The sequence below is a fragment of the Ammodytes marinus genome (genome assembly GCF_949987685.1).
Source record: "Ammodytes marinus genome assembly, chromosome: 11".
In the NCBI taxonomy this organism is placed as follows: domain Eukaryota; kingdom Metazoa; phylum Chordata; class Actinopteri; order Uranoscopiformes; family Ammodytidae; genus Ammodytes; species Ammodytes marinus.
Genome location: NC_137215.1, coordinates 2,937,914 through 2,952,913, shown reverse-complemented (window position 1 = coordinate 2,952,913; position 15,000 = coordinate 2,937,914). Strand labels below are relative to the sequence as shown.

Here is a 15,000-nt window from a genome sequence, read left to right as displayed (position 1 = left end):
GGAAGGTCCTGCTGTCGAGCGGTGTGTCCACGGTGGAGGGGTGTGTGATGGGTTCACACATCAGCACAGCGCAGGTGAGCGGGGGCTCTTTGTACCCACACAGCCCGCGGGGAGGGGGGCAGCTGCTGTACATCTTCAGGTGGCCCGTACAATGCAACACCTGGAACGAATGTCAATCAAACTTTATTTATTCGTGTGAATGTCGATAGTTAGCCTGCTGCTATCGGTGTATGAATGTGTGTGTGAATGGTAACGTGTAAATGGGAACAGGTCTCCCTTGCAAAAGAGTCTTCGGACTCAATGGGATATACCTGTATAAATAAAGGTAAAAAAAAATAAAAAATAAAAAATTGTCATATGCAAATGTAACAAATACAGAGCGATGAAATTACCAGTTACATCTCGTCCAAGAAAACTAAAAAGACAGTGACCAATATCATGGGGAGACAGAAGGGAGAAACTGTAGAGTCGTCTAGCGCAATTACAATTTTAAAATTTTGTTTTTGTCTATGTATCTTCCATAACATGTCCTCTTTCATACTAGTATAAATCAAAGGTCCAACATGTACATTCAGGTGTTTATTTGACTAAACCTTGTCTGTTTGCGTCTGTATATTTCTCCTATACAACCATCTTTAAACGGACATTATCTCAACATTAGATTTAAGGCCAGTGCAATGCCACACCTAGAGGGAGAACATATGTTTTGCTTTGTGTGACCATGTTTACTTTTAGTTTTGGACTTAAGACGAGACACTGCAGTAACAAATAAATTAAAAAATCAAGCCCTGGTACATTTTGGAGATTTTTTTCATTTTTTCTTCGATACCACGGTTGCGTTCCGAATCGCATACTTTCTACTATATAGTATGGTAGAAAAAAGATTTAGGATGTCCCGATTCTTGTGGCCAGATTTAGGATGGTTAGAAGTACCCGGATGTCCTACTTCATGCGGCCAAGATTGTTAGTGTTGAAAAGTGCATCCTATTTGGGCGATTCTGACCCACAATCCAGTGCGCACGTGAAGTGACGTAACATCGACGAAGCCTCCATATGAAAACAAACGGGGATGCGACGGATATAAAAGCAAGAGGCAAGACCAAGGCGCAATGTTATGATGAAATAAGAGAGTAAAGTATGTCCCAATAGTATGCCTACTGCATCCTAACTAGATTCTTTTTATCGTCGGATGTAGTATGTACACTGTTAGCCCTTGCTGTAAACGCTACAGTTAATTACCAGAAAATGCCCAGTAAAATACTTTTAAAACATTTTACAGTATGAAACTGTAACATGCAATGCACCATGGGAAATGTATAATAAACTACAGTTATTTACTGTATAATTTAAAAATGTGGTAGGATACTGTTTTCCTGCAATGCACCATGGGAAATTTCTAATAAACTACAGTTATTTACTGTATAATTAAAAAATGTGGTAGGATACTGTTTTCCTGTAATGCATTATGGGTACACACATACAGTACAGTAATTTACAACACTATTTACAGTAAGCAACCAATGTATGCATGTTCTAGAACTTTCTTCTACAGATGCTGCATTCAGAAAAAACGGTCAATTGGAATTGTATTACTTCCCAGTAAAGCAAAAACATTATCTATTATTATATTAGCTGTAGTGTTCTTTTGTAACACACATTCAAACCAGCGTGGTGATGTTAAGAATTAAAAAAAAAGAAGAACAAGAAGGTGTTTGGCTTTAAAACAGCCTTTTGGGCTTCCTTTTGTAGCCTACATAACCCACATTGAGATCAATTTGGATACGTGCTGATTTAAAATGAAAATTAAGTTATCAGTGGTAAAATAGGCTCTTTGGCACTGACATTGTAGCCTACTGGCGGACATTCATTACAAACCATTACAAACACTTGATGTCTCTGTAATGGAAAGAAAGTATCTCACATTCCCTGTGTCCCTGAACGCAGCATAACCGTTGCGCGAAATAACTAGATGGAGAAGGAGACGAAGAACTTGATCCTCAAAAGCCTCTCAAATGTCTCCAGTGAGATGGCTGGAAGCATACAACAAAACCCACAGTAAGTTTTGAATATTTTATCGGCTGACGAGATTATTCGTATGTTAATTAACGCTCGGCGCAATGCGCAAATAGGGATTTCAGTGATTGTTTTCCATTGCTAAAGTCACATGTTGCGCTAGCATTAGCAAGGTAACAGTTGGTGTTAGCCAGGTTAACATTGTACTGCTGTTTAAAATGGTTTGTCGATGATAAATTGTGTTAACCATTTTAACTCACATGTTAACCGCTTGCAGTGTTGGAGTTGGGTGCAAACATAGTTAGTAGGCTTTTTAAACTATTATTTCACTGGGGAATTTGAATGAGAAGTAGCATAGCAGGGTTGCTCTCTTTCTATATAGCCTAGCTAACTTTAAATTTGGGAGGGAAAAAGCTAACTTGTACACTCTTATTTCACACTACATTTGTTAAGCTTGTTTGGGTGATTTATGTGACACACTATGTTGAACTTATTGATGAAGCCATTCATTTGATTTCACATTCTTTTTTTCTTCCTTTTTTTGCAGACAATGCCAACCAAACCACTGTTAATGTCAAGAAGAGACTCATTATACTTGGTAAGATAAAAATAGCTGTTGTGTTAGGTTTGTTAGTTAGGTAACCAGTATCGTATGGCATCGTGCAAAGCTATGCAACGTAGCAAAGTCACACTGTGTGTTTTTATTAAGGTTAAGCAAGTTTTTAAATTAAAATGTAATGTACCTATTTTCCACTTTTCCTCAAAAAACAAGAATATATGTGCCCTTCTCTGGGGAATAGGGACCTTTAGAAATGTGCCCCCTGCTAGTCAGCCAAGCATTGTACTTAGCTGAATAGTACTCCAAAACGCCCCATTTACATATTGTGACTTCCACATACCCTACATTAGGAAAATAATTTTAAATTATTAGATCATTTTTGAGATTATTATTTCATAGTGGGGTAAATGTGCCAGTCATCATGAGTGTGTTTTGGGGTTCTAGGAATGTTAAAATGATGGCTTTTGACGGAGGTAGGCTGTGTATACTAGAGACTACCTTTTATTGTGCTAAGCTTTCTGGATGTGTGTTCCTAGATTTCTGCTGAACAGAAATATAAGGGCATCTCTCTTCTCGTCCTACTATTGAAAGGATGTCAAATAGGCGATATTTTCCAAAATATGGCATCTTCCTTAAGATTTTGTATTCCTGTACATAGTAGAGCTGGACTGGCGTTCTACCTTGGTTTACAAGTAAAGGGCACACTTTTGTTTTTACTTCAATTTTTTATGAGTTTAAGTACAACATCTCAGGCCTTTTCTATGCATTCAAAGGGATTATTTCTCTCATTCTGTTACCAAATTATATTGAAAATATGCCACCCTAAAATGATCTTATGCAAAGATAGCAAATCCATGTAGCATGCTGACCACAGGTATGTACACCAGAGAGAGCGCTCCGTCTCGAGAGAAATAAGCCTTTTGTGTTAACAGAAAGTTTTTATTAATTTGTGTTTTATCTTAACTCTTAATGGGAGCAAAGATAAATAAAAAGGGTTGCATTTACATTTTTGTTGAATACATTTATTATAATTTGTGTTTGTTTATTTCAGGTGAAAAGCTCCTGTCCGCTGACCAGTGGATGGTCAGCATCAAGGGAAAGGTGGCATATCAAATCAGTCAGCAACACAACTTTGCTGCTGCCTTGGCTTCCTATGTCGATTGCTTCTATCTCTACAGCAAGGGGGTCGGCCTGCACAACATAATTGATACAGAGGTGAGCACCGAAACCTTTTTATTAATACAGAAACTCCTGCCATACTATTTTGTCTAAGTGGCTCAAATGTATGAATTAGGGATGTTAAACGAGTCATTGTTTGCGTGTCGACGTGTCGGAGGCATGAATCGACAAATCGATCGATTCACTGCCATTTAAAAAAAAAAAAAAAAAAAAGGCAGTGTTCCTTTTTTTTGCGGCAGCATCACGTAGTTGTGGTGCTGATAAACTGCGCTTTCCTTTAAAAACACTGCTGCCGCCCGCTGTGTGTGTTCAGACTTCATCTGCATCAAAGCTTTTTGATAATAAAGAGAGGCTTTAATTTTAAAAACGCTGTCCATGCGTCGGAGGTGAATGTAACTTACTCGGCTGAAAACAGAAAGTGCAACATATAAAGCATAACCTTTTAATATTCGTCTACGACCGTGATGTTAATTTAACTTTATGCTGCATATGTTGCACTGCACTGTTGACACACCGGACCTGCAGCGCGCTCGCGACCACACATGAACTTGCATGACGGACGTCTCCCATGTCCCCAAAACATCTAATAAAGTAAAACACCCGATTTATCGATTTCTATTTTTCGAGTCGTCTTAAGCACGTGTCGAAAATCGAGCCGAGAATCGACACATTGTTCACATCCCTAGTATGAATACATTCTTTGTGAACTTGTTTGCTTGCATTTTTCCTTTGTGGAGTACCATGATGCATGTCATGTACTGTATCAGTTCATAAAAAAGCAAAACCATGAAGTGGGTCAAGAAAATATTTAGATAACTAATTTATTGCTTTTGTGTGTTAAAAATGATTTCTCAGGATAAACCCAGTAGAGGGAACTAAGTGCGCCGCCAAAGTCGGAACCATCAGAAAGACGGCCGCCTGGTTAACAAAAAGCTGTATTCCCAAAACCCTTGGATGACGACTTTCCTCACCAATTGACTAAGTTTCAATGGAAGACCTCAAAGTAGGTAAGCACACACACACACACTGAATGGATGTTGTAAATTGAAAATGTGAATGTACGCCTTTTTAGTTTATTTATTTGATTTTGTTTACTGACATTCTCTTAATTTTACTCTCCCCTCCATGTGCATCAGAAAGACACCCCACGCTGGACAAATCCTTCTTCCATCAGCTACTTCCATTCTTCTTATTGAACCCCACCAAATGCAACTATCAGGGTTCGTACAGATGCTTGTGCTTGGATTTTCTCTGCAGTGTTGTAATTTAACTATTGTTTTTATTTTTTATTCTGTAAATTTAAAAACAATTCAGAAGTCATGCCAAGGTTAATCAGTTGAGAATTTTTTTTCCGTTTAAACTTATCGGACAATGTCACTCTGACTGTTCATTCATGTTCTCCTTTGTAAATTACACCAAATCCCGAGTTTGTGTTCGTTATTGACTTGTAGATACAAAGAAATAGCATGCTAAATTGACGCTCAACACCGTTAGCAATTAGCTGACCAGCTACTTCTCAATAATTTATTGCTCCAAATTCATTTTGTTAGCTAGTAGTTGAGGTCAAATAGTATATAAATAGTATTTATCTTAATATGAAGATGAATCTGGTAAAAAAGTATGAGGATATCTAAAAAGGAAAAATAAGACCCATTCACCACATAGTGTGATACTAGTGTAACCTGTTGTGGTCATTTTCAGGACTTTCGTCCCCGGTAGAGATTTTGTCACACATCCCATGTTGTTCACTGGGGTCATATTAGTCTATAACAGTTGAGATATTCTACGCTAAATGAAGCGCATACAAATCTTACCCAGGACCTAGACTATAGATAACGTAAGCTCGGGGGTTACTTCATTGTAACGTGATGTTACACTCAGCTGGGTTAGCTCGATGCAGCTCCATTAAAAAAATGTATAACCTAATCCATTAATCACTGGTAACATTAGTTACAGAACCAAGATCCAAAATTTTAATTTTGTGAAGCTGTCAGAGTCGTTGCGGTGTGCTGCCAAAAAGTTATTTCAGTCCACGGTCCCAGCATGTTAACGCTATGTCGGCACATTTGTACTGTTGCTTTATTGGACCAGAGCCCTCTTAGTCCCGTTTACGTTCTGAAATCATGGACGTATATTGGCTTAAATACCTTTTTTATTTGACTGTAAGACCTTTTTGGGAGGATCACTTTTTGGCAACACACCAAGATACACAAACTGTAATCTGGCAACCTAGCAATATTGAAAGTGTCTGGTCATACACAAGCTCAAGAATATATTTAAATATACAATATCTAGGCAAACATTTATACATATTTTTAAAATTCAGCCCGGGAAAAAAAGGAGTGCAAAGGCTGTATTTGCCCTTTGTTATTCTTTAATTTTTCTTACATGTGTGTGTGTGAGTGAAATACGTTTCTAATTAGTAACCATTTCCTACATCTAGACCTATTGATTATCGCTATGGCATTTTCGACAGAAGCACTGCAGCGCTGATATAGTGACAACATTTGTCCCTCTCATGTGATATTGCTTAAGTTTTTTTTTTTTTTTTTTAACCTTTATATATACAGGTATATCCCATTGAGACCGAATACTCTTTTGCAAGGGAGACCTGAAAAGTATAGTCATGTTGTTATTAACCTGATAAATGGTCATTTTGGGCATATGAACTAAACTGATAAAGGTCTCCTTAGGGCCATACTCTCCAATTTGGTGATTGTCCATATACATTATATTATGAACACCCTCCCATTTTACAGATAAGGCAATGTTGTAACGTGACTAAATGTCGAACATTTCTAGGGGTATGAATACTCACACGTACATTTATTTTATTGGGATTTTATATGATACACCAACACAAAGTGGCGCATAATTGTGAAGTGGAATGAAAATGAAACGTGGTTTTAAAAAAAAATTATAAATAAAAAACTGAAAAACGTGGCGTGCAAAAGTATTCAGCCCCCTGAGTCAATGCTTTGTAGAACCACCTATTGCTGCAATTACAGCTGCAAATCTATTTGGGGTATGTCTCTACCAGCTTTGCCCATCTACAGACTGACATGTTTGCCCATTCTTCTTTAAAAAATAGCTTGAGCTTCAGATTTAGCATCAGATTGGATGGAGAGCGTCTGTGAACAGCAATTTTCAAGTCTTTCCAGAGATTCTCAATTGTATTGAGGTCTGGACTTTGACTGGACCATTCTAACACATATGCTTTGATTTAAACCATTCCATAGTAGATCTGGCTGTATTTTTAGGCTTGCTGTCCCTCTGGAAGGTGAACCTCCACCCCAGTCTCAAGTCTTTTGCAGACTCTAACAGGTTTTCTGTCCTGTATTTGGCTCCATCCATCTTCCCATCAACTAACCAGCTTCCTTGTCCATGCTGAAGAACAGGACCCCCAAAGCATGATGCTGCCACCACCATGTATCACGGTGAGGATGGTGTGTATGGGGTGATGTGCAGTGTTAGTTTCCGCCACACATTGCATTTTGCATTCAGGCCAAAAACTTCAAGTTTGGTCTCATCTGAATATGCTGTGTCCCCCGCATGGCTTGTGGCAAGTGTTGGAGGAAGGTGCTCTGGTCAGATGAGACCAAAAAGGAAATGTTTGGCCTTAACGCAAAGTGCAATGTGTGGTGGAAAACTAACACTGCACATCACCCTATACACACCATCCCCACTGTGAAACAGGGTGGGGGCAGCATCATGCGTTGGGGATTCTTTTCTTCAGCAGGGACAGGGAAGCTGGTCAGAGTTGATGGGAAGCTGGATGGAGCCAAATACAGGGCAGAAAAACCTGTTAGAGTCTGCAAAAGACTTGAGACTGGGTGGAGGTTCACCTTCCAGAAGGTTAAATACCCTAAACATACAGCCAGATCTACTATGGAATGGTTCAAATCAAAGCATAGTCATGTGTTAGAATGGCCCAGTCAAAGTCCAGACCTCAATACAATTGAGAATATCTCGAAAGACTTGAAAATTGCTGTTGACAGATGCTCTCCATCCAATCTGATGCTGAATCTGAAGCTTGAGCTATTTTGCCAAAAAAATGGGCAAAAATATCAGTCTCTAGATGGGCAAAGCTGGCGGAGACATATCCCAATAGACTTGCAGCTGTTATTGCAGCGATAGGTGGTTCTACAACGTATTGACTCAGGGGGGCTGAATACTTATGTACGCCACACTTTTCAGTTTTTTATTTCTAAAAAATAAATAAAACCATATTTTATTTGCATTCCACTTCACAATGATGCACCACTGTGTGTTGGTCTATCACATGAAATCCCAGTAAAATAAATGTACGTGTGTGGTTTTAATGTGATAAAATGTGAAAAATTCCAAGGGGTATGAATACTTTTGCAAGCCACTGTATATACTGTATATATTTAAAGCGTTGGCTTCCTTGAAAAAGTTGACATTTTATCTTGAAAGTGCTGGAAAAGTTATTGCATTTTACTCTTAAAAAGCTGTCCGAACCCTGAACTATGTTCCTGGTATTGGTGGTAATTTTAAATCTATCTTGTCCAATCTTCTTAAGATGTGTGAGTATTTGTATTGTGACTTGGTGAATTAATTAATAAAATAAAATGTATTTACTGCATATCATTGTAGATGTTTTTTCTTCTTCTACAGTTTTCTACAAGCCACTGCACTACAGTTTTGCACAACAATCATTTCAGTAACCTTTTCCTATTGTTAAACAGTAAGGGCACTGTTAAGACTTTGTTATATGGTAAGATACTAGCAGCACGGTTGCCTGCAAAATACTGTAAAGGTTAATTGACAGAATGTTACTGTAAAATGAATGTACACTACTGTAAATTATTTACAGTAAATAACTAGAGCTTTACAATACGATACTGGCAGCACAGTTGCCAGCATATTACTGTAATATGTTTTTACAATAAGATACTGGCAGCACGGTTGCCAGCTTATTACTGTAATATGTTTTTACAGTAATAAGCTGGCAGCACGGTTGCCAGTTTATTACTGTAATATGTTTTTACAGTAATAAGCTGGCAGCACGGTTGCCAGCTTATTACTGTAATATGTTTTTACAGTAATAAGCTGGCAGCACGGTTGCCAGCTTAATACTGTAATATGTTTCTACAGTAATAAGCTGGCAGCACGGTTGCCAGTTTAATACTGTAATATGTTTTACAGTATTAAGCTGGCAACCGTGCTGCCAGCTTATTACTGTAAAATAGCAAGGAAAAGTCTAACAGTGTAGAATAGAAAAAAGAAAGAGTATGAGATTCGGAACGCAACCCATGTCTTCTTTTCTCAACTTCTAAAGCACTTGATCAACTAAACTTTCAAGACTAATTCTTAACACTATTCTGAAGGTGAATACAGAGGGATTTGTTCACATGTTGTTAATTGGCTGATTCATGATACATTTGAGTACACAAATATAAGTTGTGTAAATATCCCGCGCTGTCCTACCTTCCAGCTGGCTGACTTGAGGTTGACGGTTCGTCCCCGGTTTGTCACGGTGCATTTCATCCTCATGAAGAAATCTCTCTCTGTGCTCAGGTCTTTACCCTTCTTACCAAAACCACTGCCTGCAAACACACACAGACACACACAAAGACAGACAGAAACCCACACAAGCGCACACACACACACACACACACACACACACACACACACACAGACAGAGAGACAGACAGACAGACAGACACACACACAAACGCGCACACACACACACACACACACACACACACACACACACAGAGACAGACAGACAGACAGACAGACACACACACAAACGCGCACACACACACACACACACACACACACACACACACACACACACACACACACACACACACACACACACACACACACACACACACACACACACAAAGACAGATATTAATTAATCATTTGGAATCTGACAGAGCCCAAAGAAAGTTCTATTTAAATGATGTAATTCAGATTTTTACTATTGTTCGTGTTAAGGTCACAAACCTTTTCTTTTTGCTTCTGAAGTTTTAGCTTGAACATATTTTTCATAAAGGAATTGAATATATGAATATTTCACAGATCCCACCAACAGTACAACGTTTAATTCTTTATTTTTTTCCACTATGATGAAATAACTACATTTTTGTTTCTAATTTTATATTCCATTTTCTTCTTTTCATAGAAACATTCAGATTAACTGCAGTTAAGCGACGTACGTACTATAGCTTTTGCCTCTTTTCTGGCCCGGCGAACCATTTTGTTGAGGTGGAGGGAACCTGTCCCGCCCACTCATTCACAATGGCTGAGAGATGTATGGCCGGTTTCACAGACATGGATTAAGCCTAGCACTGGACTAAATGGAATTTTGAATGGAGATTGTCCATTGAAAGTACAATTTAGTCCAGAACTAGGCTTAATCCATGTCTGTGAAACCGGCCCGTTATGTCCTGCCTTAAGCTAGAGAAAATTAGGTACTCACTTTGGCACTCTAGTGCAGGCTTTCAGAAAGAATGGGGGCCTTTTTTGGGCTCATTTCAGGCTGTGTGAACTGGCAGTGACTTGGGAGCGATTATTTTTGGGTATTTTGATGTTTATTTTATTTTACCGTTTGTCTTGATTTAAGTGGCATAAGTTGTTTTTTATTTATTCTTTCACAGTCTGTAACAAAGTAACAACTGTTTCACTTTTCTATACAAAAAAAAACAAATAAAATGATCTTGATGTAATAGAAACATTCACTAAATGAATAATCTCTCCTAATAATCCTTTCCCTGTACGTGACTGGGGAACGGTCACAGTTTAGACACGGTGAGGTCACACACACACGCTTGAAAATAGGCCAAAGCCGTTACATCACAAGGTCAGCGCTACAGCTACTTGGGCAGTAGTGAAGTGTGTCTTTAACTGTACAAAGTCACACTAAGTCAAACCATTCAATAAAACAATAATAAAACATCTATCCTAGCCCGCATGGAAGAACAAGTGTGTGTGTGTGTGTGAGTGTGTGTGTGCGAATGTGAAAGGGGCTATAAAATACACAGTATTGTTCCGCTTGTGTGTTTTGTGGCCACTGCTGATAAGAGTTATCAACCACAACTTTAGTGAGGAGTGTGATTTTGTGTGTGTGTGTGCGTGCGTGTGTGAATGTTTGTGTGTGAGTGAGTGAGTGAGTGAGTGAGTGAGTGAGTGAGAGAGAGAGATACATTGTTTTTTCATTTAAACCCCAGTAAAATACCTTTTCTACCCTGTTAACCAGTCCTTTTTCCATAATTCCATAGTGTGCGTGCATTACTGGACCTCTTCACTTGCATTTTTTCCCTTCTGTGTGACTTTCTAACTCACACACTGTAACATGGCATGTTCACTATCTGTAACAGATAATGGACAGTTCATCCCTCTGTCTCACACACACACACACACCCTCTCAGTGTCTTTCATAGTCTTCTTCTCCTGCTCATGCTCTCAACTCTTATCGCAGTCTTTCCCTTACACGTATACAAGCTAACACACACACACACACGTTTGTACAGCTATATTTGCCCCTTACCCTAACACTAACCATCTAAACTAAATGCCTAACCCCAACCCTTACACTAACCCTAACATAAACCTAATTCATACCTGAACCTTAAAACCTGGTGTTAACCCTCAAACAGCCCTTTAAAGGCCTGTCCTTAAAACCTAGTGTTAACCCTCAAACAGCCCTTTAAAGGCCTGTCCCAAAGTGAGAACTGGACAAAATGTGCATGTGCGTGTGTGAGTGAGTGAGTGAGTGAGTGAGTGAGTGAGTGAGTGAGTGAGTGAGTGAGTGAGTGAGTGAGTGAGTGAGTGAGTGAGTGAGTGAGTGAGTGAGTGAGTGAGTGAGTGCGTGCGTGCGTGCATGTGTGTGTGTGTGTGTGTGTGTGTGTGTGCTAACTGACCGGCTGCTTTGAGGCTGAGGTTTTCCCTGATCTCTTCGTGGTCACATGGATGTGTGAAGTCAAAGATGCTGTGACCAGTCAGGTCCACCTGCACAATACAAACACAGTTGATATGAAATACATTTGTTAATATTTAGGATATTAGGCAGAAGACAATGCAGGTAAGTAGAGTAAAAATGTATACTATAACTTACAAAATATCATCATTAAACTTAACCAACTTGTGAAAATAATTATCTTAAATATCGAACTCATTTAGATACATGTTAGCTAAAATCTTTATTTCATTTTTACAACATATTAGAGTCTAGAGTCATCACAAAACAGATTTTGGATACAGACTTTTTAAAATTTTCTTAATCTAAAAATACAATGTGCATGTCTTGCATTTTCGATGCTTTGGAAGTTGAGATTTTTGGTTCAGAGTATTGAAAAACTAATGTTGAGATAATGTCCGTTAAAGATGGTTGTATAGGAGAAATACACAGACACAAACAGACAAGGTTTAGTCAAATAAACACCTACACGTGCATTTTGGACCTTTGATTTATACTAGTATGAAAGAAGACATGTTATGGAAGAGACAAAAAATCTCAAAATTGACCAGTGCTTGAAAAAAATTATGTTTTGCCAGCAGTGTCTCAAATTAAATAAATTGAATGAAAACAAACTACTTATTTCTAACAGTCTTATTGACTATGGTGGACATAGAAAGTGAAGTGACCTCATTTCAGAGTTACTTCCTGTCTGCCAGTGTGTTTTTTGATTATAGTTTAATGTTGTTTACCTGCGTGAGCCCCACGTACACACACAGACACACACACACACACACACACACACACACACACACACACACACACACACACACACACACACACACACACACACACACACACACACACACCTTACTCTTTCGGACAGACAGACAGACAGACAGACAGTGAGACAGACAGACAGACACACTCAAACACAGAGTCACACACACACACAGTCACACACACACACACACACACACACACACACACACACACACACACACACACACACACACACACACACACACACACACACACACACACACACACACACACACACACACACACACACACACACACACACACACACACACACACACACACACACTTGTTTACCTGCGTGAGGCCCATGAACTTGTTGATGTTTTCAGACAGGAAGATCATGTCTCCGTCAGACGTAACCACGGTGATGAAGCCCTCCAGAGAGTTCAGGTACAAACTGTCCATCAGGTCTGTGTCGCCGCCGGCAACGCTGCTGCAGCCTAAAGACACACAGAGAGAGACGGAATATTAGTTATTGAAAATTAATTAAAAAAGTAATTTAAAATAATGAATGATAAAAAATAAAAATAATAAAATAAAAATAAAAAAAATTGTATTTAAAAAAAAATATGTGGAGAATAAAATAAACTGCAAATTAATTAAACAAATAAAATAAATAAAATGTTTAAATAATAATAACCCATTGCGAATTAATTTAAAAAAAACATTTAAACATTCACAATCTGTTAATCAATCTGTCAGTCAATACTTCAAGTGTCAAGTATTCAGCTTCCAACACTTCTGAAACGGTCTGACAACAGGTGTGGTTCCCGCGCTTTTTGTCAAGTGTGTGTGAGTGTGTGTGTGTGTGTGTGTGTGTGTGTGTGTGTGTGTGTGTGTGTGTGTGTGTGTGTGTGTGTGTGTGTGTGTGAGTGTGTGTGTGTGTGTGTGTGTGTGTGTGTGCTCGGACACTTTAGGAGAGAAAGTATGATGAATGAGCTACAGTGCTGATTACCATTTTACACACTAAATATAGTCATAACAACCATTCATTTTTAATGGCCTTTGTCATTTTTGACTGGGAACAGCATAGATGTACAAAGTTAAATCAAACACCCTCAGTTTAATGACATTGATTTAAAAGACTTGTGTGTGCGTATGGTGTGTGTGTCTGTGTGTGTGTGTGTGTGTGTGTGTGTGTGTGTGTGTGTGTGTGTGTATAGTTGTTCTGTGTGAAAAAGCTATGGAACATTATGACATGAGATGAGAGAAAACTTGTAAATCGGTCAAACAGGAACACACAGAGAGGAAAATTGGTGCCATTGCAATCTGTGTGTGTGTGTGTGTGTGTGTGTCTCTCTCTCTCTCTCTCTCTTTATGTGTGTGTGTGTGTGTGTGTGTGTCTCTCTCTCTCTTTATGTGTGTGTGTGTGTGTGTGTGTCTCTCTCTCTGTATGTGTGTGTGTGTGTGTGTGTGTGTGTGTGTGTGTGTGTGTGTGTGTGTGTGTGTGTGGATCTCTCTCTCTTTATGTGTGTGTTTGTGGGTGTGTGTTCACATCAGGCTTGTTTTCCCTCTTGAAACTTTTGACTTTGGGCCAAAAACAACCAGTGCAGCTTCTTCCTGCGTCTCACACACACACACACATACACACACACGCACACACACACAGACACACACACACACACACACACACACACACACACACACACACACACCCCCCACCCCCCCCCCCCCTCTCTCGCTAATGGCTGTCCACTTTTAGAGCATAACGTATACATTATGTTGCAATTATGTTGAAATGTGTACAGTGCGATATCCAAACATTTATACACACAGACTCCACTGTGTCCCGCTGAGGGGCTAATTATTTAAAAAAACAAGACAGCCAGCACATGACTGGCCCCAGCTCAAGAGGGAGTGTGTGAGTGTGTGTGTGTGTGTGTGTGTGTGTGTGTGTGTGTGTGTGTGTGTGTCTGTGTGTGTGTGTGTGTGTGTGTGTGTGTGTGTGTGTGTGTGTGTGTGTGTGTGTGTGTGTGTGTGTGTGTGTGTGAGTGAACTTGTACATCTATATTTGTGAGGTCCAATTTGAGCTCAACACCTTAATATTGAGGACATTGTGTCCAGTTCTCACTTTGGGACAGGCCTTTAAAGGGCTGTTTGAGGGTTAACACTAGGTTTTAAGGACAGGCCTTTAAAGGAGCTGTTTGAGGGTTAACACTAGGTTTTAAGGACAGGCCTTTAAAGGGCTGTTTGAGGGTTAACACTAGGTTTTAAGGACAGGCCTTTAAAGGAGCTGTTTGAGGGTTAACACTAGGTTTTAAGGTTCAGGTATGAATAAGGTTTATGTTAGGGTTAGTGTAAGGGTTGGGGTTAGGGAATGCATTATGTCAATGAGTGTACTCACAAAGATATAACTACAAGAATGTGTGTGTGTCAGAACAAAGCCCAGTAGCCGATTGTGGTGGAGTGTGTGTGTGTGTGTGTGTGTGTGTGTGAGTGTGTGTGTGTGTGTGTGTGTGTGTGTGTGTGTGTGTGTGTGTGTGTGTGTGTGTGAGTG

At 39.3% G+C, this 15,000-nt stretch overlaps 1 protein-coding gene across 1 annotated transcript in view; it reads right to left on the bottom strand.

Moving 5' to 3' along the window:
* epas1b (endothelial PAS domain protein 1b) overlaps positions 1-15,000 on the bottom strand; it is a 67,999-nt gene that overhangs the window by 18,791 nt on the left and 34,208 nt on the right. The window contains exons 3-6 of the mRNA XM_080036958.1: positions 12,798-12,943; positions 11,647-11,734; positions 9,203-9,321; positions 1-160 (exon numbers count right to left, since the gene is read on the bottom strand). The exon at positions 1-160 is cut by the window's left edge and continues 46 nt beyond it. Coding sequence (XP_079893084.1) covers positions 1-160; positions 9,203-9,321; positions 11,647-11,734; positions 12,798-12,943 — 513 coding nt within the window. The remainder of the gene's footprint in view (positions 161-9,202; positions 9,322-11,646; positions 11,735-12,797; positions 12,944-15,000) is intronic.